Genomic DNA, 23,395 nt, shown 5'->3' with positions numbered 1-23,395 from the left:
TCCACAATAATATTAGTGTGGATTAGGTCCGAGCATGAATAGCTCTTTTTGAGATGAGATAATGAAAAAAAGGAGTTTATTGCATTATTTATGTAATGATAATTAAAATGAGGCTTACTACTCTTCTATTTCACAATTGAATATATACATATTCTTCATATTTAAGGTCTACTCTTTTCATTTTATTTTTGCTTATTTTTAACAAAATAAGAAAAATTCATACAAGTTTTGAAAAATAAGAAGAAAAATTCAAACATAAAATAAGAAGAGCTTAGAAAAATAAGAGAAGTTCAGAAAGTTCATAAATGATTAAAGAAAAAAGTTTAGAGAACTTCTGTAAAAATAAGAAAAGTTTATCTTTGTCCAAATAAGGTAATATGCTCTAAGTCTAACCATCCGAAAAAAAGGTTGAACAAGCAGCAAGGGAGTATAAAATTATAGGTAGAGACATAACATCCCCTTTCATCAAATCTTGAAAAATATTTCTTCCATGCTCTTTCGCAATGTACATGGAATATTAACTATCAAATTTAAGTAGTCACTAGGTTGATGGACACTCTATATTATTGCATTTAGTGAGTGATAACATATATTGTGATTAAATTATATTTATTCGGTGTGGAGGTATATTAGTAAAAGAAAAAACATAAAATTTCATGTCACGCACTCAAATCATTGTACTAACTTAAACACTTGCTTACTCTAATTATAGGTTACTAATGTCACTGTTTTATCTGATATGAAAAGCAATGAGTTTGTAACAAATTGGTGGATAAAAGATGTTATTGTACACCTTGTATGTCCAAATACTCATACTCTAATATTCTTTCTCCATCCTGTACAACAAAACTTCACCAATTTATACTTCACCAATATTAAATAGAGGTAAGTACCATGGTGGAGGTGGTGGAAAACTAGTCTTGTGACTTTGAAGCCAGAAATTTGAACCTCACCACCTACTGCGCTGTGCTAGCGAATCAGCGAGGGGTGTTGGTCCACTATGGTCCTTCTTCTTACAAAAGAATTTCTAGTGGGACTAAAAAAAAAAAAAAAGTACCATGAACACGTGCAAGTAGAAAATTCTTAATCATATGCTACAATGATTTTATCCAACATATTATTCCAATAATACTTGTAACTAACAAATAACGATTGATTATGACATTACCTCAACCAAATATATATAATTTAATGTTATTTCATTGCACAGTAACATTTCACCATCATATTAATACCTACCATTCAATTCTTACACCTCACCCTTCTCCTTGTATTGCGATTTAAAGTGGCTTTTTATATATTATTTTTTATCAATTCCTTATTATTCTACAATCATTCATCTCCAAATACTACAAATATAGAGGGCATAATAAAGAAGTTTATTAAATAGAGGTAGGTAAATCAGAGACATAAAAGTATAAACCCTTTCTCAAATTACAAGCATTTCATCAATACTTTCACCAAACACTACTATAACAGTACAATACATTCAGTTAACAACCAACTACATTAAACGAAATAAAAAAAAGGGTTATTCCTACAATCTTCTCTTGCACAAGATAACATTTCAACACAAGTACACCACATTCCAATCACTAGTTCACTACCCTCTCAACTCCCCCTAACCACCCTATTTTTTGCTAATCAAAATTCAAAACTTACCAAATCCCACCATTTCAAAAGAACTTTGGAGTAAAAAATACTCCATAATCCATACAATCAATAAGAACTTACAATACCATAATTTAGTAACATTATCTTATCTCCTCCATCCAAAACCAAAAAAAAAAAAAAAAATTATTCTCAAACTTCAAGAAAGGTGAAGAGAAAAAGGAGGGAGCAATAACAAGAAGGGACAGGGTAGTCCTTTTACCGCGGGATTCCCAACGACTTTCTTTTCTCCCCATTAACAATAACAAAAACAAAAACATCTCTCTTCTTCTTTGCAATTTGCAATTGTGCATTTTTGCTTCACTTCACTTCGCCACTCCCAACTTTTTCCCGTGTTTTGATGCATAAAACTCCTTACTAAAAGACAACTCATTTACATAAAAGAGAATCCCAATCCCAAATTCTGTGCCACTTTTTACCTTTGATTTCTCCGCTTTTTTTCTCTCTCTTCTATCATACTACTATTAGTTCAGTATTCTCACCAACAAAATTAAAATAAACTTCCATTTTACATTTATGCTGAGATTTTTTGGTACTAATTTCATCATACCCAGGTACTTCATTTTTTGTTGGTTATGTTTTAATTATTTGATTCGATTTCATGCATTAATTCTATTCCTTTTTAGCTCAATTTGATTATGATCATTAGTGGGTTCAGTTTGTATAAAATCATTAAGGTGATTTTCATACTGTTAAATACAGGGGTGCTCTGTTTTAATTTTTATGTATATATAATCGTTTTTAAAAATATTTCTTTGGATTCTTTGAGTTTTGATTGTGTATTTCTTTTTTTTCTTTTTTTTTTTTTATATAGTTGCTAATTTCTGATTATGGATTCATTTCCATTTTTGTGTAATTTTATACCTTTTAATGCCTTAGTATTTCCTAGCCTTTTCAAGTAATAATCTTTCTCTGCTTTACTTTTAATTGCCACAAAAACAGAGCATCTTTTTTTCTCTTTAATCGATTCTCTAGAGCTGTTTTTTTTTTTGGGTGAGCAGATTTTATATTAATTATTTTCTAAGGTGGGATTGAGTTTCTTTTAAAACCCTATTTCTTAAATTCAATATTTTGTATTGTTGATGATTTTGGTAGGTGAAGTGAAGGAGTTTACCAGGTCCTCTGTTGCTGCTGACATCTCCCTGTGGTTCTCGTGTAAGACTGTTAAACCTTTCATTTCTGTTTCATATTAATTAATTAATTTTTTTTTGGTTGAGGGGTGGGGTATCATTTGATGCCATCATTAGATGTATGAATGTTGAGGTCCACCTTGTATTTATTGTCAAAGTCTCAAGATGTTAGGGGTACTATATGACCATAAGTCCATAACTAGGTCTAGGTGGGGTATCATCATGGGTTCGTAAAGAGCGAGCGTTAACTGTAATGATGTAGACAAGATTCGATTTTAAACATTGTTGCTAAAGAAAAATTTGGTCTCTTTGATCACAAATTGTTTGTGACGTCTTCTTTGCACACCATTTTAATCACTAGCATGTTTTTAGAGATGAATTTGACTTCATACTATTAGTTAGCCATTCATTCTATGCTTTAGTGGAACTTTTTGATCTCGGACGTGTGCAACCATAACTTAAAAAACCAGTATGGCAGGTGGTAATAGATGGCGGTAACTTTAATGTCTATAGTCAGCTTTTACGGCCTGTTTGGTTAGTGGTAGTAATTGGAAGTAATGGCCGTGACTTTTAGCGTAATTTTGCAGGGGAAGTCTAATATCAATGTCTATGGTAAGTTTACATGTCTTGGTAAACGTGAAAAAGCAGATGTAGCAACTAGGCAGAGGAGTGTTAAATTAGTGTGGGACTTCTGTAAGTGGAAATGTCCACACAATTGATATTGCAATAAGTTGGCAAAGGCTAGCAAACAAGGGAAGACTGATGAATATATGATACTTTCCTGATTTCAGTGGTTTGGTAATAAGGGAGATTAAAAAGGAATGAATATAAACCTCTTGGATAATTAATAATGCTTAAACTTACATCGTTTTGAGAGGTAAAAAGATAAATTGCTTAGGAATCGAACTCGCTACCATTAAGTTGCTTCATTGTTTTTCTTTTGCCTATTTTATCTTTTGTTGTTGAACAATAGTTGAAGAATGATTATGCAACATATTGTATTCAACTTTTTTTTAATACCGGTAGTATAAGTTAAACTCTATTCAGCATATTGTAGCAAATTGTTATGAACAATTGTGCGCTTCGACAGGGTTTATTTTCTGACAGGCTAATCTATGATATTTCATAATCCAGAGGCCCAATAAATTTCTGACAATACTTTCAATTTAAGCACATAAAGGGAATACAATGAGGAGACGAAGTCTTCATCGGTCCTTACATCCTTTCGATGACCATGGTAAGTATAATTGCTTATACATCTTCTGTGGTGCTATATGCTTTTATACCAAATATTCAATGGGAGACAGAAAATAGATTGAAATGATAAAATCGAACATTCTGATTTTGTTATTTATTTCTACTGTGTTGCAGCCTTTGAGGTCTTCTATCAAGGTTTGTGGAAAACTGTGGATCGCTTAAGAATCAGCTGTGGGACAATAACCTTTAGCTTCTTGGACCTCGGATATTTATTCGAGGAAAAGAGTTTCCTCTCTACCCTAAGGTTGCGGCCAAGACGAGCAACTATGACGGACTGCACCTGTGTACTAAGACCCGGTGCTGATGTTTCTGTGTTTTCCGCATCTGATAATTCAGACGAATCATCTGAAGACTCCCCCTCAGTAAGCAAAAAGTGGCTCATTATTGAACGAATTCATTAATGTCCATTTTTTAGGTGTGAATTCTTATAGTTTTCATGTTGCAACATCTTTTGCGGTAGGTGTTGTATTTTATACATTGTCAGTTAAAGATGCTAAGATGGCATGATCAGATTGAGGTTATTAATGGATTATTTGATTGGTAAAGGTAATGAAATTTATGCATAACTTTGGAAGGAAACTCTCATGTCAATATCCATGTTGATACAAATCCATTTCCAAACTTGTGTCTTTCTTCAATAGGTTTTCAGTACCTCTCTATACCAACTCTAGAGTGGTACGGGAAGTTTATGAAGAAAAATAGATATCGGGGGTCGACAAGCACTAATATGAACATTTGACATGAGACTTTTAAGAATAAAATAAAATTACCTGAATTCATTTTCATTACTATCATTTATTACCGGCTACCAAATGGATCATAAATGTTATTTGCCAACATGTTATTCCGGTTGTTTTCAAGCATTTGCGGAGTCCTCCTAACTCCTCAGGTCAATGCTGAATTAACTTGTTTTTCAAGTAGGGTTCGATGTGTATGCTAGTTCTCTTACTATTTTAACGCTTCAATTTTCTCATTCAATCAATGCTGAATCAACTTGTTCTCCAAGTAGGGTTCAATGTGTTCTAGGTCCCTTATTGTTTTGTAAATGACAAAATGTCAGGTAATTCCAAGTGTTATGAAGTTTGCTAACTTGTTGTTAACTTGGGTACTGAAACCTCTACTTACATTATTCCCTGTACTTTTGTTTGTAGTACCTGTGAACTGGAGTTTTAGAATTCCAAAAATAAGGCTCTTTTCGCTTCACCTGAAATACCCTTATCTTGGGAATTTTGAAACTAACCTGAACTTTTTGGCCTTTCTGAATTTTAATTTTTAGTAAGTTTAAGAGCCTTGAACTGATAACATAGTTGACCTACTACTCTCTTCCAATGTAGGGATGGTTTGATGCTAGAATAACTTCCATCGAGAGGACACCACATGAATCTGAATGCAACTGCAAGTTTTACATCAAATTCTACTACATCAACGACGATACTGGAACAGACAGAAGAAAACTAAGCAAGGAAGTCGAAACTATTGGGATTAGTGAAATATCTATCTTTCAAGTTCTAGAGCAAAAGCCTTCTGAAAATACACACTATAGGTGGCACCTTGCAGAAGATTGCACATCATTGTCAAGGACTAAATTATTTCTATCAAAGTTTGCTTCTGATGTTACTTGGCTGCTCGTTGCGTCAGTTCAGAAGCAGACTGTGTTTGATGTAAGATCAATAGAAAAGAAGCTAGTCTATCAAATATTGGACACAAACTTCAGCCCTTACTCAAGTTCTGTCCAGCTAAGTGGTGTAAATTTCAGGATAGATGGTGAAACTACAATCTCAACTGTTTTTCCATTTGTTCCGGTGGCCAAAGATGAGGCGCCACCTGTGCAAGAGGTGACGGAGGAAGAGGACCCACTTGAAAGATACGAGCTTACAGAATTAAGGCGATCAAAACGTAGGAATGTACAGCCTGAGCGATACTTGGGTGAGATCGGCCTCGAGGCAACTGATACTACGGCACTCAGAATAGGGTACAAGTTTTGGAATCCGGATGATTTAGCCATTGTGCTTGTAAATGAAGACGATGCAAATGTTTCTGTTCTAGAAGATCCTCAACAGAATGTTCCACAGACTATTGAGGAATATTCTGAGGAAAGTACTCGTCTTATTTCAAAGATTGGAGTCGAGGCAAAAGAAGAGAATCTCATTATGAATTTTCGAAGTGAGGAAATGAGTAAGGATGGAGATGCCCAACAGAGGAAGAGGAAATATGTCAAAAGAGAGAAAGAGAGTAAGGGAAAAAATGTTGAAAAAGAGAAACAAGATAAGTATGACCACCTTGCTATTGTTCCTTTGCTAGATGAAAGCAATCAGATGCCTCGGGAACAAAGTCATCTCCTTAACGAGATCCGTCAAAATCCTCTCGATATAGATGATGATAATGTCCCCTTGAAGTTCTACAAGAGAAGATTTAGAGAGCGCAGGACGACAACAACAACATCAACAACAGCACGCATGAAAAAAATCTCAGAGTTGGATGATTATTATGATAACGGACCAGTATATGGTAGAAAGAACTCGACATATAAACAATGTCAAAAGAATAAGCATCGCCCTATATCTTCTTCTTCTAGGAGTGATAAGTACTCTGATGATCCATCAAGAAAGAAGAAAACATTAGATATATCTGTTTACAAGGACCTTATATCAACTTACATGAAGAACATACAGTTGACAATAGAGAATAAATTGCCAATCTCTACTGATGCATGGAAGAACCTTCAAGGAGCATCGGCTATGTATGAAAAGAAGGCTGCTGCTGATGCAGCTCCAGCTCCCGAGGAGGAGGAAGAAGAGTCGGAGACTGAAATGTTGTTTAGAGAATTGGAACTTTGTTTAGCTTCAGCATATTATGAGGAGGTACCAATATCTTAAAAGTACACTCAAAATTGAAATCACGGAGTACTTAATATCTAAGCTTTTGCAATTCAATGGTGCAGGATACAAAGGCTGCAGATTCTGATGAACCAGTGGAGAAGTTCTTCAAAAATGATGGATCTTGTCAGCACGTGTACACCATAGATGATGAGATCGGTATTCTATGTCGATTATGTGGATATGTAATCACTGAAATTAGAGATGTCTCCCCCCCATTTGTAAGTAATTATTTGAGGATAACTTTCTTAGATAATATTTTCAACTTGTGTATAACATCTTAAAGGCCTGCTTATCTTTTATTTTGCTGTCTCTGGTGCTCAGATGCGGCAATCAGGATATACAGCAAAACATGACAGAAGTGATAAGATAGAAAAGGATGATACAGAGCATAAGCTGCTGGATGAGGCATGCGCTGATCTTGTCTATAACCCCGCTTCCTATGACACTCTTGTGTCTGAATCAAATGACAATGTCTGGGGTCTAATTCCAAATATAAAGAAAAAGTTACATGATCATCAAAAGAAAGCATTCGAGTTTCTCTGGAGAAATCTTGCAGGGTCTTTGATACCTTCAGAAATGGAACCATCAAGCAAGAAAGTGGGTGGTTGTGTAATTTCTCATACTCCTGGTGCTGGGAAAACTTTTCTTATCATTGCATTCCTCGTAAGTTACTTGAAGCTATTCCCGGGAAAGAGGCCTTTAGTCCTTGCACCGAAAACAACACTTTATACATGGTATAAGGAAATCATAAAGTGGGAATTTCCGGTTCCAGTGTATCAAATACATGGGCGAAGAACCTATAGGGATAGAATCTACATGCAGAAAGTTGGAACTTGCTCGTCAACTGTTGTTCCAAATGGAGATATCATGCATGTTCTTGATTGCTTGGAGAAAATTCAGAAATGGCATGCTCACCCTAGTGTTCTTCTTATGGGTTACACCTCCTTTTTATCACTGATGCGAGAAGACTCAAAGTATGCGCATCGTAGGTACATGGGTCAAATTCTGAGGGAAAGCCCAGGGATTTTGATACTTGATGAAGGGCACAACCCAAGAAGTACAAAGTCAAGATTAAGGAAAGCATTGATGAGAGTTGACACGGAATTCAGAATTTTGCTCTCAGGAACTTTGTTTCAGAACAACTTTGGTGAGTATTTCAACACACTTTGCTTGGCAAGGCCAAGATTTGTGAATGAGGTACTTCGGGTGCTGGACCCGAAGTACAAGAAGAAAATAAAGGGGCAGAATAAAACGCGAACTTCCATAGAAAACCGAGCAAGGAAGGTGTTCATGGATATCATTGCAAAGAAGATAAACTCAAACGAGACAGAAGAGAGAGACGATGGGCTAAACATGTTGAAGAACATGACGAATAAATTTATCGATGTATATGAAGGTGGGAGCTCAGAGAACCTGCCCGGCCTTCAAAGTTATACTTTAATGATGAAGCCAACTCCTTTGCAGCACGAAATTCTTGTGAGACTTCACAAACACATGAATGTGGCTCGAGGTTTTCCTTTAGAGCTCGAGCTCATGATTACCCTTGGATCCATCCATCCATGGTTGATAAAATCTGCAGTTTGTGCAAACAAGTTCCTTAGCTTGGAGGAGCTCCAGAGCCTTGACGAGTTTAGGCTGGACCCCACAAAAGGTTCAAAGGTGAAATTCGTCCTAGGACTTGTTCAACGGTCTATAATAAGAAGAGAGAAGGTTTTGATCTTTTGCCACAACATAGCGCCAATAAACCTCTTCCTCGAGCTTTTCGAGAGGATATATGGGTGGAGGAAAGGTCATGAAGTTCTCGTCCTTCAAGGGGATCTCGAGCTCTTTGAAAGAGGTCGGGTAATGGATAAATTTGAGGAACGTGGTGGGCCGTCAAAGGTTTTACTTGCTTCTATCAATGCTTGTGCTGAAGGTATTACTTTGACAGCTGCCTCGAGGGTGGTCTTGTTAGACTCTGAATGGAACCCCTCAAAGCAAAAACAGGCCATTGCTCGGGCTTTCAGGCCCGGTCAAGAAAAGATAGTGTATGTTTATCAACTCTTGGTTAACGGCACATTGGAGGAAGATAAGCATGGTAGAACAACATGGAAAGAATGGGTTTCTTGTATGATATTCAGTGAAGAACATGTGGATGATCCTTCAAAATGGCAAGCCGAGAAGATCGAAGATGCTTTGTTGAGAGAGATTGTTGAGGAAGATCATGCTAAGTCTTTCCATATGATCATGAAGAATGAAAAGGCTTCTTATGAGAACCCTTTGAAGGTGATCCATGAATAATAAAAACCACCAATATCCTCCAGAAATTGTAAAATGTAAGAATCCTTTTTTGGAAAATTGGAAAATATTGCTCATCATTGAATTTTCTTAGTTATTATTGATGAATTTGCTTTCTTTGATTGAGCAGAGTTGTTGAAGAAAATCTGAAGGGTGATCAGCAGGAATGTAAAAGATGATTTTTATGTTATGACTAACTAGTTTAGTTTCTGCAGTCTGTGGATGGTGATAATGTTGTCTGATAATATAGTATGCAGTTCATACTTCATAGTATGATGAAACTGATGCTTAACATGTAGTACTGATGTACTCTCTCCATTCTTAAATAAGAGGCTTTCTAAGCTCGTTGTGTATGAATTAAGGAGACTGGAGAAGTAAGCTAAGTATTTAGGTTGTGTTCTTTTCACCTGATAAACTATGTGAATTTATTGGCTCTTGGTAGCTCTTATGCGAACTTATATGCTCTTATTTATTGTTCAAGTTTTACTTCCTCTGTTTCAATTTAGTTATGACACTTTTAAAATTACGGACTTTTATGCAATTTTAAGAGAGAGGAGAGAGAGAAAGAAAAGAAAATGGTATCATGTGATAGGAAAGAGATAGAGAGATGTTATTATCCAAAATAAAAGTGTCACAACTAATTGCAATTTCTTAAAATAGAATGTGTCACAACTAAAATTGAAACAGATGAAGTAAATATTTTGAGTTACAATTTATGTACTATTTGAGAGGGAAAAAATGGGCTTTATTGTTATAGTTTACAGAGAGTCGCATAATGGACTGAAAGTTTGAACTGAGCATGACTTTCGGCCGTTGTAGCCTTATAGGGTAAAGCAAAGCCAACAAGAGTTTCTAATGAGATGGGAAAAGATAACCGGTAGCCCATTCAATTTCATAATACTAGTGATTGTGTAGTGCTTTAAAATTTAAGAGTATAAATGGTTGGACGAGGGATTGACAAATAATTATCATCATTATTTTAAAAATTACAAATTTATAGGTGCTCTGGAAAGTAAATAGAATTATGTGTTTCTAAACACTTTTCTTTTTAACATTTGTCAAATGAACAAGTGTAAACCGTGTAAAATATGTGAGTGGGAGTATCTAATTCTATGTGTTTTCGGGAACACTTTGAAAGCTTTGCTTATTGATAATAGTATAATAATCTCCCTAAAATAAAATATCACCTTAATAGGCAATAATACAAGGTGGATGATAGTGAATCAGGTAAATAATATGTGGATATTGTGAACTGATCCCCGATGATGTCTACGATTTTAGTTGTCCATCCTCAAATACCTCTCTATTTTTCATAAATTTTATCACCGTTGAAGAGGCGATATCGAATCTTGATAGAAATTTTTTTTAAAAAAAACACATGTTTGATGATAAAGTTCCATTATCATGGGCATTGCCATGAGAAATTTCTCACAAAGTTGCATATTAATTAATTTGCATAATTATATATATATTGTTAACATCAATTTTAAATGAGTAAAATATTAAAGCTTAAAATTATAATTTTATTGAATTTTCAATTAATGAGTTGGTAAATTTGGGAGTTCACAATTTTTCGTCAATAGAAGTAAAATTGTCTTTTAGAAAAGTCACACATGCTTTACTATTGAGTTTACAGTGAATTTTGTCAAGTTATATAAAGTTGAGATATTGAAAAAATTCATTGAAATAAATCCAACATGTTACATACTAGTTGCTAACATTTATTTATACATTCTAATTGGACAACTACCTACTAATTATATCAATATTGCAAAACTCAAAGTGTTAATTAATTAGCAAATTATACTAAAAGTTTATCTTGAAGACCTAACAAGTTTATTTCATCCATAAAATAAGTTCAGATAAAAAGAATATGATTTGGATGAGAAGATAAACATCATTGAGTTGAATATGTTAAATATCTCCATAAGCATTAAGAAAAGTCAGCTAATTTAGGACAATTAGCAAATAGCATTACCTTAATGCAATATGCAATAAGGGCACATAAATATTCCTTGAATCTTCTGAAGGTGGTAGTAGGTACAAGTTATAATATCATGCACAACTCACAAGTTGCATATACAATCTGCGAAAATCTGTATTACTGTATATATATGCCTCTTGCTTGTTACACATGCATTGAACATATATAATCTCTCTTCTTTCTATGCAATTTGATCGCACTTTTTGTTAATATATAAGTATTTTCTTGACATTTTAACAACTCAAGACGAAGAAGGTTCTCTTGATTTTCCATCATCAACTAGTACATAAGTATATGACCAAAACAAAGAGAAAATACTGTACTAGTAGCCTACTAGCTATGAACATAATAATATTCTTCTGCAATTTGTCAAAAGGAAAACTTACCCATGTACTATAGCTGAACTAAAACAAATCAAAGTTGTGATTTATCAACTAAAGTGAAACACAAGTTGCCACGGGTTTACGGGGAATTTTGAGGGTCCTATCTTCCCTTAGCATTGATCAGTTTTGAGGGAATTTTCGAACTTTATCTAGAGTTCTCTTTTTGTAATTCATAATTTTGTTGGAAAGATGTTCCGAAACTTAAAGAATAAGATAATGTTTAACAGCTACTCATTATATAATTAGTATTGTAATAACTAATAAGTATTATTTTGGACACTATTTATAACAAGTAAAAGTGAAACTCATGATCAAAACTAATTTTCACTAATCATATTGATTATTTAATACTAAAAAATTACTTCTTTTTTTTTTGGTTGGGAAATTAAGTCAGCCCAAGGGCTAACCCCTACCAAGACTACTAGCCTTTTAGGAACTACCAGCATATTGGCTGGTAAAGCATGCACAGCATGCTAAGGAAATAGTCCAACATAATGCTGGGGGTAAGGATCGGACCCCTGACCTCAAGGATCAGAGGGGAGTGCTCTACCACATGAGCTAGCTCCTCATCCTTATACTAAAAAAAATACTTTAAAGTGAAGTGAATAACAAGGTCATAATCTAATAATTATGGATCACAAGGTTAAAGTAGAAAGATGAAACATCTAATAACATCAAAAGGATATGTGATTTTGTTAACAAAGTTCCCCTTGCACATCCTACGGTTCATTTTGAAATTTTCATCTATGTAACCATGTACTATAAAACATAAAACTTTATGAAAAAAGATTAAAGAATACAAAACTATGATAAGTTGATGAAACTAAAATGTGGGGTGCATACGATGTTTAGAAACAACGCTTCACTTTAGTAATGTCGTCAGTAAACTTTAAGTTCAATTACATTTTAAATGTTAGCTACTATCTAAATAAGGAATCAAGGACATTTGGATCTATTGGCATGGCTTCCTATCTCCTACATGGGAACCAAGGTTCAAATTTTGGTGGAAGTAAAATTTCAATATTGTTGGGGGAGGCCGGGGAGGGGGTTTGGGGCTTGTTGGGCCTCTGAGTGAGTGAGCCCTATACGAGGACAACCCATAAGTAAGGGTGCAAACATGGAGGTGGACGTTTGCATAAGTCTATGCATACATTAGATATTTAGATCATCTTGGACGTTTGCAAGTAGAAATAATTAAGTTAACTGCAAGAGGTGAAAGAATTGCTTTGATATGTGGGTGTGGGTGTGGCCGTGTGGGTGTGCGAAGGATTCATTAAAGTGGATTGGAGGTGGTAGGGTTTGAAATGAGATTCCAATTGTGAGAAAAATGAATCTACAAGTTGCTCCTTTAACATAATGCCAGTGAAAGAGATGTTCCAACTTCTAAGCTTTTCATAAATAATCAGGGAAGGTTTAATTTCTAGTGAACAAAACCAGTTATGCATTTCTTTCCTTTTAATTTCAAGGGTTAGAGGAAGAGAAGAGTGCCTTATACCTCTCTAGTTATTAGCTACTACACTAGTTGAGTTGATGTCATGGGTTAGTGCAATTATTAACTAGCTAGCTAGAGAATAGAGCATAAAGTTTCAACAATAACTTTTTTTTTCAACCATATGTATAAACAATAGTATTTAGGGCATAAAATTCCCTTACATGCAAGGGATGAAGACAAATAGGTTGAATGACACTAGAAATAAATTAAATTGGGAAGAGAAGATGAAAAAAGATACAAGTGATGAGCCTCTTGAATAAAATAAAGAGATAGAAAAACGGTAACTTCATCCTTTCGTCTCCTTCTAGTAATAGGGGTTTGATTGTCATGGGGAGCATATGGTGGGTAGGAAATGGAGAACTGTTATGAGTTGAGTTAGTTGATAACCTTAAAAAAGGAGGGAAAAAAACATTGTATGACATAAAAATGAATTAAAGTAAGATGTTTACTCTTTGAGGATATTTTTTATTTTTATTAATTAGAAACTATTACTACTCCATAATACTATAGAATATGTGATGCGCTTCCAACAAGAAAAAAGGGGAGAAGATGTAGTAGCTATTTGAATCTAAAAAGACTCTGATAATAAATAATGTATACAAAGTATAACATGTTACTATTTTAGGTGGTGGTTACTGGTGATGGTGGAGGAGAGGGGGTTTAAGCAATGTATTATTTTACGCTTTGTAGTAGTGAAAGTATTTTTTTTTCTCTAATGTACTCCTATAAAGCGTAAATACATTGCTTCACACAAAATAAATCAATTTTAAGTGGTGGTGACTAGTGAAGTGGAGGATAAGCAATGTATTTGACACTAAATGAGCTGATAAAAGCAATGTCCCAGGATAAATTTTACAACCAAGTTGATAATGTATCACGGATTTATTTGTTGTTGCACTAATACATTTGTTGCTTCACAAAAATTAACTTCATGTTCTTAACTAAATCTAAAGTATAAAGGAGCTGAGACAAGTTCCATCGCACATGTAAATATCAGCCAAGTTGCACGTCTTTGGACATGATGAAGATATATGCGTATCAGAAATTCAGTTTGAATACTTCCCTGCTGGCTAACTCAATCTACTTTTTCCTCTTGTTAATACTTAATAATGCCTATTGCCTCTTTTAAATTTATTTACATCTAATCGATTGAAACGTTTACTCATTCTTCATGATCACTAAAAAATTTAGGATTTATTACGGCAATATCGTAAGAATACATAAAAAAAAAAAAAAAAAAAAAAAAAACTTTTTTGTATAGTATCAACTAGCTAGAGCTTAGTAGCTTACCATTCCTCTTGGAAGGCAAATTAAAAAACACCCCTTTGAAATAAAATTGTATCGTATTGGTTTTTCCTTGTAAAAAAAATCATGTTGGTTTTAAGCTTTTATTTAGTCTTGTAAGACAGTAAGAGATTGTCTACTTTTAATTTAAAATTAAACTCGGCTCAAGTCCAATAATCTCTATTAGATAAGAAAAGAGAAGAGCTATGGTGTCATCGAATAAAGAGACTATTTTTACCCCCCTTCCTCTTTTCTTTCTAAATTACAAATTAAATTCACTTACAAATCAAGGGGGGCTTCAAACAAAAATATTGGAAATAATATTATAACAATCACTCACAAGTCAACTAAAATCATAAAATTGCATAATTTACATTATACAAATCACTCAAATAACACAACGTCAATACATACTCACAAAAATATTCACAAAAATTTGACTTGAAATCAAACTTTCTAATTTCTTCACAATCTATGAATCAATGTACATAATTCAAAAATCAAGAAAAAATTATAATTTTAGAAATCATAAATAAATTCAATAAAATTTCTATTTTGTTCATAGAATTTAACTTTAAAAAGTAAAAAAAAAAAAAAGAATGGTGAGAGAATTAAGTGACAGAGACTAAATTAAACTAATCAAATTTTGCAACTAAAAACAATTATACTTCGTATGTCTCAATATTTTGACTCTTACTTATGTCGAAGAAAACCGAGATTCTGTCTTGAAAAGAATCCAAGCACGCATCGTGTGCAATAAATGCTAGTAAGAAAAGAACATACCACCTTTTTTATATAGTGACTAGCTAGTTTAATCTATTTAGTGATTAGTTTAATCCATTTAGTAACCGCATTTAATTAATATATTTAGTGTCTCGTTTAGTCCATTTAGTGCATAAGTTAATTCATTCAGTAAGACTGTCAAGTTAATTTTTTAAAATAAGAGATTGGTGCAAGATGTTTAGAGTTAGTGTTGGATTAGAGTGAGATTGAATAGGCTTGTTAGAAAAACGTAGGTTTGTCTAATCTAATAAATTGTATTAGGCTTTTTGTTTTGATAATTACATAGTTCCTCTACTTTTTTATACTTGCAACTTTTTTTGATTTTAGAAAGTTCTCCATATTTGCAATGTCGACAATTTTTACAATATATTATATTTTTCTCTCTCCCGGCACATGACACTTCTTTTTTATCCTTCTATCCTCTTTGGTCATTGTATACGTTCCAACGTTACGAATATTAAATAACGGATATGTTATGAGTTTGGAGGTGGTCTATTGGTCTTGTATTGCCATATTGTACGTTTGAACAAACATTTATAATGAGATCACTAAATTTTTTTAATAATTATATTCAATGTATAGACATTTAACTTTAAATTGAAGATTTTTATACAGATATTCAATTATATATCTACTTATATTAGTTATGTTTGATTCCTTACAATCTGATCATTGGAGAACTTAATCTCTGAAATTATCAACTTGTAACCTTGTAAATGGGTAAAAGGTGTCGCTCATTTTGAGGATAATTATTTTTCCCCTCTTGTTCCTCTAATATTTGGGTCATCACCTCCTCTTAATTCTTATTTATTTATATATGATGCGAGACTGCTGAAAGAAAACAATCCCAAAGGTTAAGACTATGGGCATTGATGAACCTGTACTAGCTTGTGAACTAATTCATGATATGTCTGAAATTTTCATCAATCTAGTATAGCTAACTTAGACTCGATAAGTTCGTGAACTACAAAAAAAATTAACTTTAAAAAACTTGAGATATAACTTGAGTTTGAATGCAAGTATTAACTATTAGTCTGTCACAACTTATAAGCTGAGCTTACTGCTTAACTAAGTTATCCTAAACTTGAGCTTACCTCTTAACTATTCCAATTAATTAATAATCAAGATCGTTTAGATAATGAGGGTTATATAATAAATTTAAAATGTTAAAGTCAAATTTTCCTTGGATTATTTATAGATATACACGAGTAAAAAGTAGTAATATCAAATAAAAAAAGGTAATGGCAATGAATCATCCTGATGAAACTGAAATCAAAACATGTATAAACAATATTTTGCCCGACTGTCCGAGGTTAGAAATCACTTGTGCACTTGGGTGGACCACCCCATCAGTCCATCACCTGCACTTGCGGAAGACATCTATTATGTATAACCTTTTTCTTTTTTTTACGGGGATCTATATGTATAACCCTATTAACCCATCAAACTAAAAATAAAATTTTGAAAAATATAAAAAATAAAACTTTGAAAAATATAAATAAAAACGAGGCACAGTAAGTTGGAAATGGTACGATGCCGTCCCATTGGGTCATAACTCCGCAATTCTAGAGCCCCAATAATTTATAAACAAATGGACAATACTAAAGTATAATATTATTTATAGTTGCAAGTTGAGATAGTTGATTTTTTAAAATTTATTAGAAAAAAATAAAAAATAAAAAAAGCGCAAGTTTGAGTAGTTGGGTAGTACTAGTAAAAGAAAAGGGGCAATTTCCTAAAACCACGTCCAAGTATTAAAATTGATGCAACTTGCTCTTCCCACTTGCTTGTCCGGCGTAATCTCAATCTCGCCAGATAAGATCATAAGATCACCTTCCCTCTTCCTCATTCTTTTCTCTCTTCCCTTTAATCACAAATCACACCCACCTCTCTTCTTAATTTTCTCTTAGCTAGAAATAGAACAACATACAATATCAAGGTTTTATTTTCAGCTACCAAAAATGCATTCTGCTCTTCAATTTCAAACCTACACAACCACAACAACAACCACAACCAGTACATTTGTTACCAATAACACCATAGTAGATTCTACTACTATTACTATGCTACCTCTCAAAACCACTGCAGCCGAGATGAAACCCTCGTTAGCTCATGAATTAGCGAAGGAACTTTCTCTCTGCTGCCCATCTCCAGACAAAGAAATGGACACCGTCGCTAAATACCACAATCATGAAGTTGGTCCTAATCAGTGCTGCTCAGTCGTCGTTCAACGAATCGCAGCCCCTGTTGAAACAGTATGGCCTGTAGTCCGTCGCTTTGATGAACCACAGACTTACAAACATTTTTTAAGAAGTTGTCGTGTGATTGCTGGAGATGGGAATCAAGTAGGATGTCTTAGAGAGGTTCACGTGGTGTCAGGTCTTCCAGCAAATTGTAGTACAGAACGTTTAGAGGTACTTGATGAAGAATCTCATGCTATAGGATTTCGTGTTGTAGCTGGCGAACATCGCCTACACAACTACCGATCAATCACCACTTTACACCCCTCCACTTATTACTCCGCTGATGCACCACCTCCTCATACTGGGACAAACAAGGGGATTGGGACAGTAGTGGTTGAATCTTATGTGGTAGATGTACCACCTGGTAATACAAGAGAAGAAACATGTGTTTTTGTGGATACTATTGTACGATGCAACTTACAATCCCTTACAAAGATCGCTGAGAGAAAGGCTAAATCATGTTCATCATCAACTACAACTACATCATCATCATGTAAAGTATCATGAATGATTTTTGTTTTTTATATGTTTGAAGATCAATTTTTCTTTGTTCGTTCACTGTTGATATCCAGCAGATAATTAGGATTTTTCTTTCTTTCCCTTAACTTTTGGGAGAGAGATTGAAAATATGGTTACACTTACACCATCATCTTGTTTGGTACGAAGAACATTTGCTCCACCCATGTTATTCGTCGTTAATTACTGCCATTTTCTGTACCTTTTTTTTTATTTTATTTCTTTATCTTTACTGATCGATTAGTTTAATGAAGAGAAAACTTATTAATTGGTGTTTCACAAATTAAAGATTCTTGATTGTATTTATCAACCCAGACCCCAGATGTTTAAATACCAGTTTATTGATTATTTTCACGTCTTTCATTATAGTATTAATTTTTTATATTGTATAATGAATATTTCAATCTTCAACCTTTTGAGAATTCAATGAATCCAATTAGAATTATTAATCCTAATATGAGTATTTATCATTACCTTATTAATTTATATATGTATAGCTTATGGGTAGTCCGTAGTGATAATATTTTGATTAGTCAACTACATATATAGTTTAATTTTGGTAATCCATGATTTACGAATATATATTTTTGAATTCTCAAACAAGAATATGTCAGTGTTATTATACTTATAGTAGAGTATATAATTATTACCAATTCAACAATGCAGGCTCCATAGTTTACAATCTGGCCTCCATTTGCAACTTAATTTAACTCATAAGTCTTTATCACAAAATACTTAATAAGGAAGCCATGAATCATGGAAGTACAAGCAAGCAACAACAATGCAATGCAATGATATTTTTTTTTTTTTAATTTAATGACTTTCAATAATTTTGTCATTGTCGATAATAATATATTCCAATTTCAATAATAATGTGACTACTATTTTCTCTAGCCATTTTGATTTTAGAGTTAGCTAGATGTGTGAATGGAAATAGTTACTTCTGTTCCATGAGAGTAGTGGTCATGACTCATGCATGATGTAAGAAATTAAAGCAGATGTTGTTACTTCCCACTAAAAATGTGCGTAATTCTGCCAAGAGAAGTGAATTAAGGGTATCCACTAAGTACTTATTTACAAGTATGATATTACGAATTTACGATTTAGATATTTATTGATTTGGATCTTCAAAATTTTAAGAGCGAGGGTTGGCTATATTTATATCGTATTTTCATTTAAACAATTTTTCATTGTACATAGTATATTGTATATGATCTAGAATAATTATTACAATATAGAGTATTTCCTCCATTTTATAATGTTTATAATCAATTGGTTAGACAAATTCAATGTAAAATGTCACGTAATAATTGCATAATATTTATAAAGTTCAAAAAGAGAAAAATATGACCCCTTAAAGTATGAAATAAAGAATATATTAAGAAAATTGTACGATTTGTATCTAGTAAAAAGTGACCATCTATATACATCCCAACAAAATATATCCTACTAAATTATTGTGTACTTGTAAAGATCAATTATAGTAAAAAAAAATTATTCAATCTTATTTGACACTATATAAACACATTACAAACATTAAATTGAAAATTATGAGCTAAATAGAAAGAGGATACCTGATAACACATTCTCTATGCTTTTAAAATGCTAATTATAGTTGGATCGGATCTCATGATTACATGTTCCAAGGCTCCGAGCTCCCCCATTTAAAAAGAAGGGTCGAAGGGTTTGGGCCTTCGGTTTTCAAGACCTACTCTTTCAACCGCTCAGACATCCATCCCCTTCGCCCCCGTAACAACTCTTCTTCCCCACCCCAGTCACTCCCCGTCTTCCTCCTAGACGGGGGACAATCTTAACTAGTAGACCAAACTACTCTTTTGAATATTTGTTTGTAGATTAGAAAATTTTGACATGATGAACAATTTCATTATAATTCATTTTTCTTAAATAATCTTAACTATTGATTATCTTCTCGAAATAATAAAGTATTACGGTTCACTCCATTCAGTATTATGAGCAATACATTTATGACACAATATGCAAGTTTAATTTGTAACAAGGACTATTCTATTATTTTGAACAGCTAGGCCTTGGCTGGCCTGGGCGTGGGAAAGTAAATCAAAGTGTAAGTTTCTTAACAAGGTTATTATGTGCTCCCGTTTCTTTTGACAAATTCGTAATCTTGCATGCCTCCTCAGTCCTCAATTCCTCATGCATGACGTTCATTCATATATGCATTAGCGGTCATTCATTATGCAATATGAGGATACAACTTACTTTGGATATATTAGAAGCTAGGACTTAGCATAGTGTGGCCTTGTGGGATATGAACTTGTATTTCGATAGTGCGGTGATATATGAAAATGTAGAGGAGCTTAATTAGAGGACCAACTTAATTGATCGAAGATAGAGATGATATGACATCTGATAAATGATAGATGGTTGATTCAAGACTATTGCATGATAATCTCCTATCTTGGGCTACTATCATTGAAAGAAGAAAACAAAGGGCCACACGTTTTTGGTACTGAAAAATGACCACATATTTAGCTCAACAACCATGTCCCAAAACTCAAAATTATTTACTTTTGTTTTCAAAGCCAAAAATCCAAAATATATCTAATAATTAAATATAAGAGAGTGATTTATATCATCATTTAAAATAATATTTTTTATAAACCGGTATATATTTTCTTATCAGATCTTAATTATGCAGAGTGTATTATATTCACCTTAGTATAATTTTATCGTAACTTATTAGTCTTATTATATCATAGAAGTATGTATACTTATAATTAACCTTGAAATAAACTTTGCTTACCTAATATGAATTTATTGACCTTAAATTTAATTGGCAATCCTAATCTTAATTTATCTGAACTATTTTAAACTTATCTATAGTAAATTATTATAAACTTGATTTATGTGAGTTGAAAAAAAGTCAGGAATACATGGCTGCTTGGAACTTGGACATCTTGAGGTTGCAAAATTTCTATTGGCGTATCAAGTACTGTAGGAAGGAATCTTAACCAGCCGCTTGCAACTTGAATTTTCATTTTCCAAAAACTCAACTTGCTTTAGAAAAGGAAAAAAAGCAAAAGTGAAGAAAAGAAAAACGTTGCAACTTGCTAATCCATCCTCTTTCTCTAAATTTTATACTTCAATTTGATGGTCATTGAAGTGCAAGTTGATATGCAAGTGGACATCCAATTCAAATTTCAAAGGAAGAAATTCAGAATGACATAAATGCCACGTATAATGTTTTTATTGTATGTATGTGCTCACATGAATAAGTCATTACTCATATCACTCATTCACTCCCCCATAGTCCTTTCTACAATAAAATGATTGTTTTTTTTTTTTTTTTAGGATGGTAAGGTAAACGATCATATCAAATAGGAAGTTTTGTAGGTTAACTTGAAACGAGTTAGCGGAAATATACTTTGAGAGTGGAAAGAATGATAAGGGACGGAATCCCTTTTTTCAAAGTACGTACCTTGAGTGGAGATTAACCCCAAACCGGCCTTATTGATTATTAATATTCAACATTTTAATAAGTTTTAAACTTGTACGCTTGTACCCCGTAAGTCTTTTGGTAGCTTTTACATTTGCTATATTTAGAATCAAATTTAGTAAATCTCGAGTATAAATTTTTCACCAATCTTTGATAAAATATATAGTTGTGCGTCATTTTGTCAGATTCGTCTTAATGCGCACACTCAAACCATTATTTTTTAATACATACTCCCTCTGTTTTTTTTTATCATTCTCACTTTTCTGTGCGCGTCTCCCAATGCATCTCTTTGAACTTAAATATCTTTCATTATATATTAGTAAAAATTATAACGATTGAATATTAATAATGTACGAATTGAGACGAATCAAACAAGACCCCACATGACTATATCTTTTCTTATAAATTGAACAATATTGAGAAGATTCTCTCTAAGTATGAATAGTGCCAAGATTCCAAGTGAGAAAGATAAAAAAAAACAGAGGGAGTATGCTATTACTTATATAATTAGAATATGAGTAGTGAAAGATTATTTTAAAGTCGTACAATAACCAAATGAAAAATCTATTAAGGAACACATACGAATATTCTCCATACATGAAAGAAAAATATTTGTAGAAAAACCTAAGCCTATCTAGTTGGTGTATTAATCATGTTAGTCTAAATATGATTAGTGTTGTCTAATAATAAGTATTAACTAGTTATTAGGTCCGAGCTATGCCACGGGTAAAGAAAAATTTGTTTTATTAATATCGTACTTTAAAATGTTAACACTAAATACAACTTGGTCTAGTGGTTAAAACTTTAATATATATGAACTCTCGGTCACGAGATCAAATCTTATACTATGCAATTTCTAATTTTTTTTTATTTTACATGAATTACATAAAGTAAAATTCCCCTAAAGAGAGCACCACATGTCTCCATTCCTTTATTAAGAATACCTTTTAATATATTTATATAGATAGATTTCAATCTACGATGCTTCATTTGATGATCTCAAATGTCTAATTTTCAAAGGTTAATCTCTTCAACTTTGACTAGTTTTTTCCACTTATATGTAACAAGAAGTCAAGAACAAATATGATGTGGTATCTTGTTAAAATTGTCAAAATATATATGTTAAAGATATTGGAGAATAGGTTAATAAAAAGGAAATTGGACTCGATATTTAGGGACAAATGAGTATGTAGGTAAAAAAATTTAAAATATAACTTATTATGAGAAAAAGTTAGGTTAAATAACATGTAATTTTGTGGTAAGAAGACCAGAACAGTGAGAAAGAAGAATAATGTCGACGAAAAACAATCTTGAATATCATGATATTTATTGGACCTTAGTAATATATGATAGACAGTTTGGCCTACGTTCATTATTTAAACTGGTTGGAGTAGAATATATATTCTGGAAAATTGGTTTGCATCGAACCCAACGAAATAAGGGTTGGTTCTTGGTTGTATAGTCTATAGACACTTGTTTTTGGTGGCATGCAGATGTGCAATATGTGAATTTACTTAGAAAGAAAGTAAGTAAGTAAAAGGGAATATTATGATGAGAAGAAGAAAGAAAAAAAAGGAGGTTAGATTGGGTACTAATAATAGTATTAGGGATGGACGAAGGGGCAAAGTCCATAATAATAGTAGGCACCCCACTTGTGAGACAAGGCAGGCAACGGCATGCATCTTATGAGGTCATCTAATCCCTGACATGAACCTGCTGCTGACTGGTCAAATTGGCAACACTCTCTTTCCTCTTCTCTTCTCTCCTGAATCCTCTCCTCTGTGTGCCTGTGACCAGCTCGTGTGAGTTAGGTACCGATCGAGTGTGGGGTCTGAGTCCGGGTCCGGGTCCTACTAGGATGGTATTGGTATGGCAGCGCAGTTGTTCCACCCAATCCAAATGAGTAGTTGTAGCCTGTAGGAGTATTATACCGCAATGCATTTCACCATTTTATGTGGTGGGGAGCTCATTTCGTGACTTTGAACATAAGTTCGAACCCCATTACGGTACGATCTACTTGTATT

General features: G+C 33.2%; 2 protein-coding genes across 4 annotated transcripts; both read left to right on the top strand.

Moving 5' to 3' along the window:
* The first annotated feature begins 1,434 nt into the window (after nt 1–1,434).
* LOC104905956 (SNF2 domain-containing protein CLASSY 1) lies at nt 1,435–9,668 on the top strand. 3 transcript variants are annotated; one of them, XM_010694620.4, is made up of 8 exons: nt 1,435–2,225; nt 2,767–2,826; nt 3,936–4,038; nt 4,173–4,420; nt 5,393–6,919; nt 7,000–7,155; nt 7,259–9,252; nt 9,345–9,668. In XM_010694620.4, the coding sequence occupies exons 3-7, from the start codon at nt 3,990–3,992 to the stop codon at nt 9,215–9,217; spliced, it is 3,939 nt and encodes a 1,312-aa protein (XP_010692922.1). In that variant the 5' UTR covers nt 1,435–2,225; nt 2,767–2,826; nt 3,936–3,989; the 3' UTR covers nt 9,218–9,252; nt 9,345–9,668. The 3 variants fall into 3 exon arrangements, with proteins under 3 accessions (XP_010692922.1, XP_010692923.1, XP_010692924.1); XM_010694621.4 differs by having other exon boundaries at nt 3,909–4,038; XM_010694622.4 differs by having other exon boundaries at nt 3,892–4,038.
* Nucleotides 9,669–16,730: 7,062 nt separating this feature from the next.
* LOC104905957 (abscisic acid receptor PYL4) lies at nt 16,731–18,253 on the top strand. The gene has a single exon (XM_010694623.4). The coding sequence runs from the start codon at nt 17,102–17,104 to the stop codon at nt 17,888–17,890; it is 789 nt and encodes a 262-aa protein (XP_010692925.2). The 5' UTR covers nt 16,731–17,101; the 3' UTR covers nt 17,891–18,253.
* Nucleotides 18,254–23,395: the final 5,142 nt, after the last annotated feature.

This window comes from Beta vulgaris, chromosome 2 (assembly GCF_026745355.1).
Source record: "Beta vulgaris subsp. vulgaris cultivar EL10 chromosome 2, EL10.2, whole genome shotgun sequence".
Lineage (NCBI taxonomy): Eukaryota > Viridiplantae > Streptophyta > Magnoliopsida > Caryophyllales > Amaranthaceae > Beta > Beta vulgaris.
This window is presented reverse-complemented; position numbering and strand designations above follow the sequence as displayed.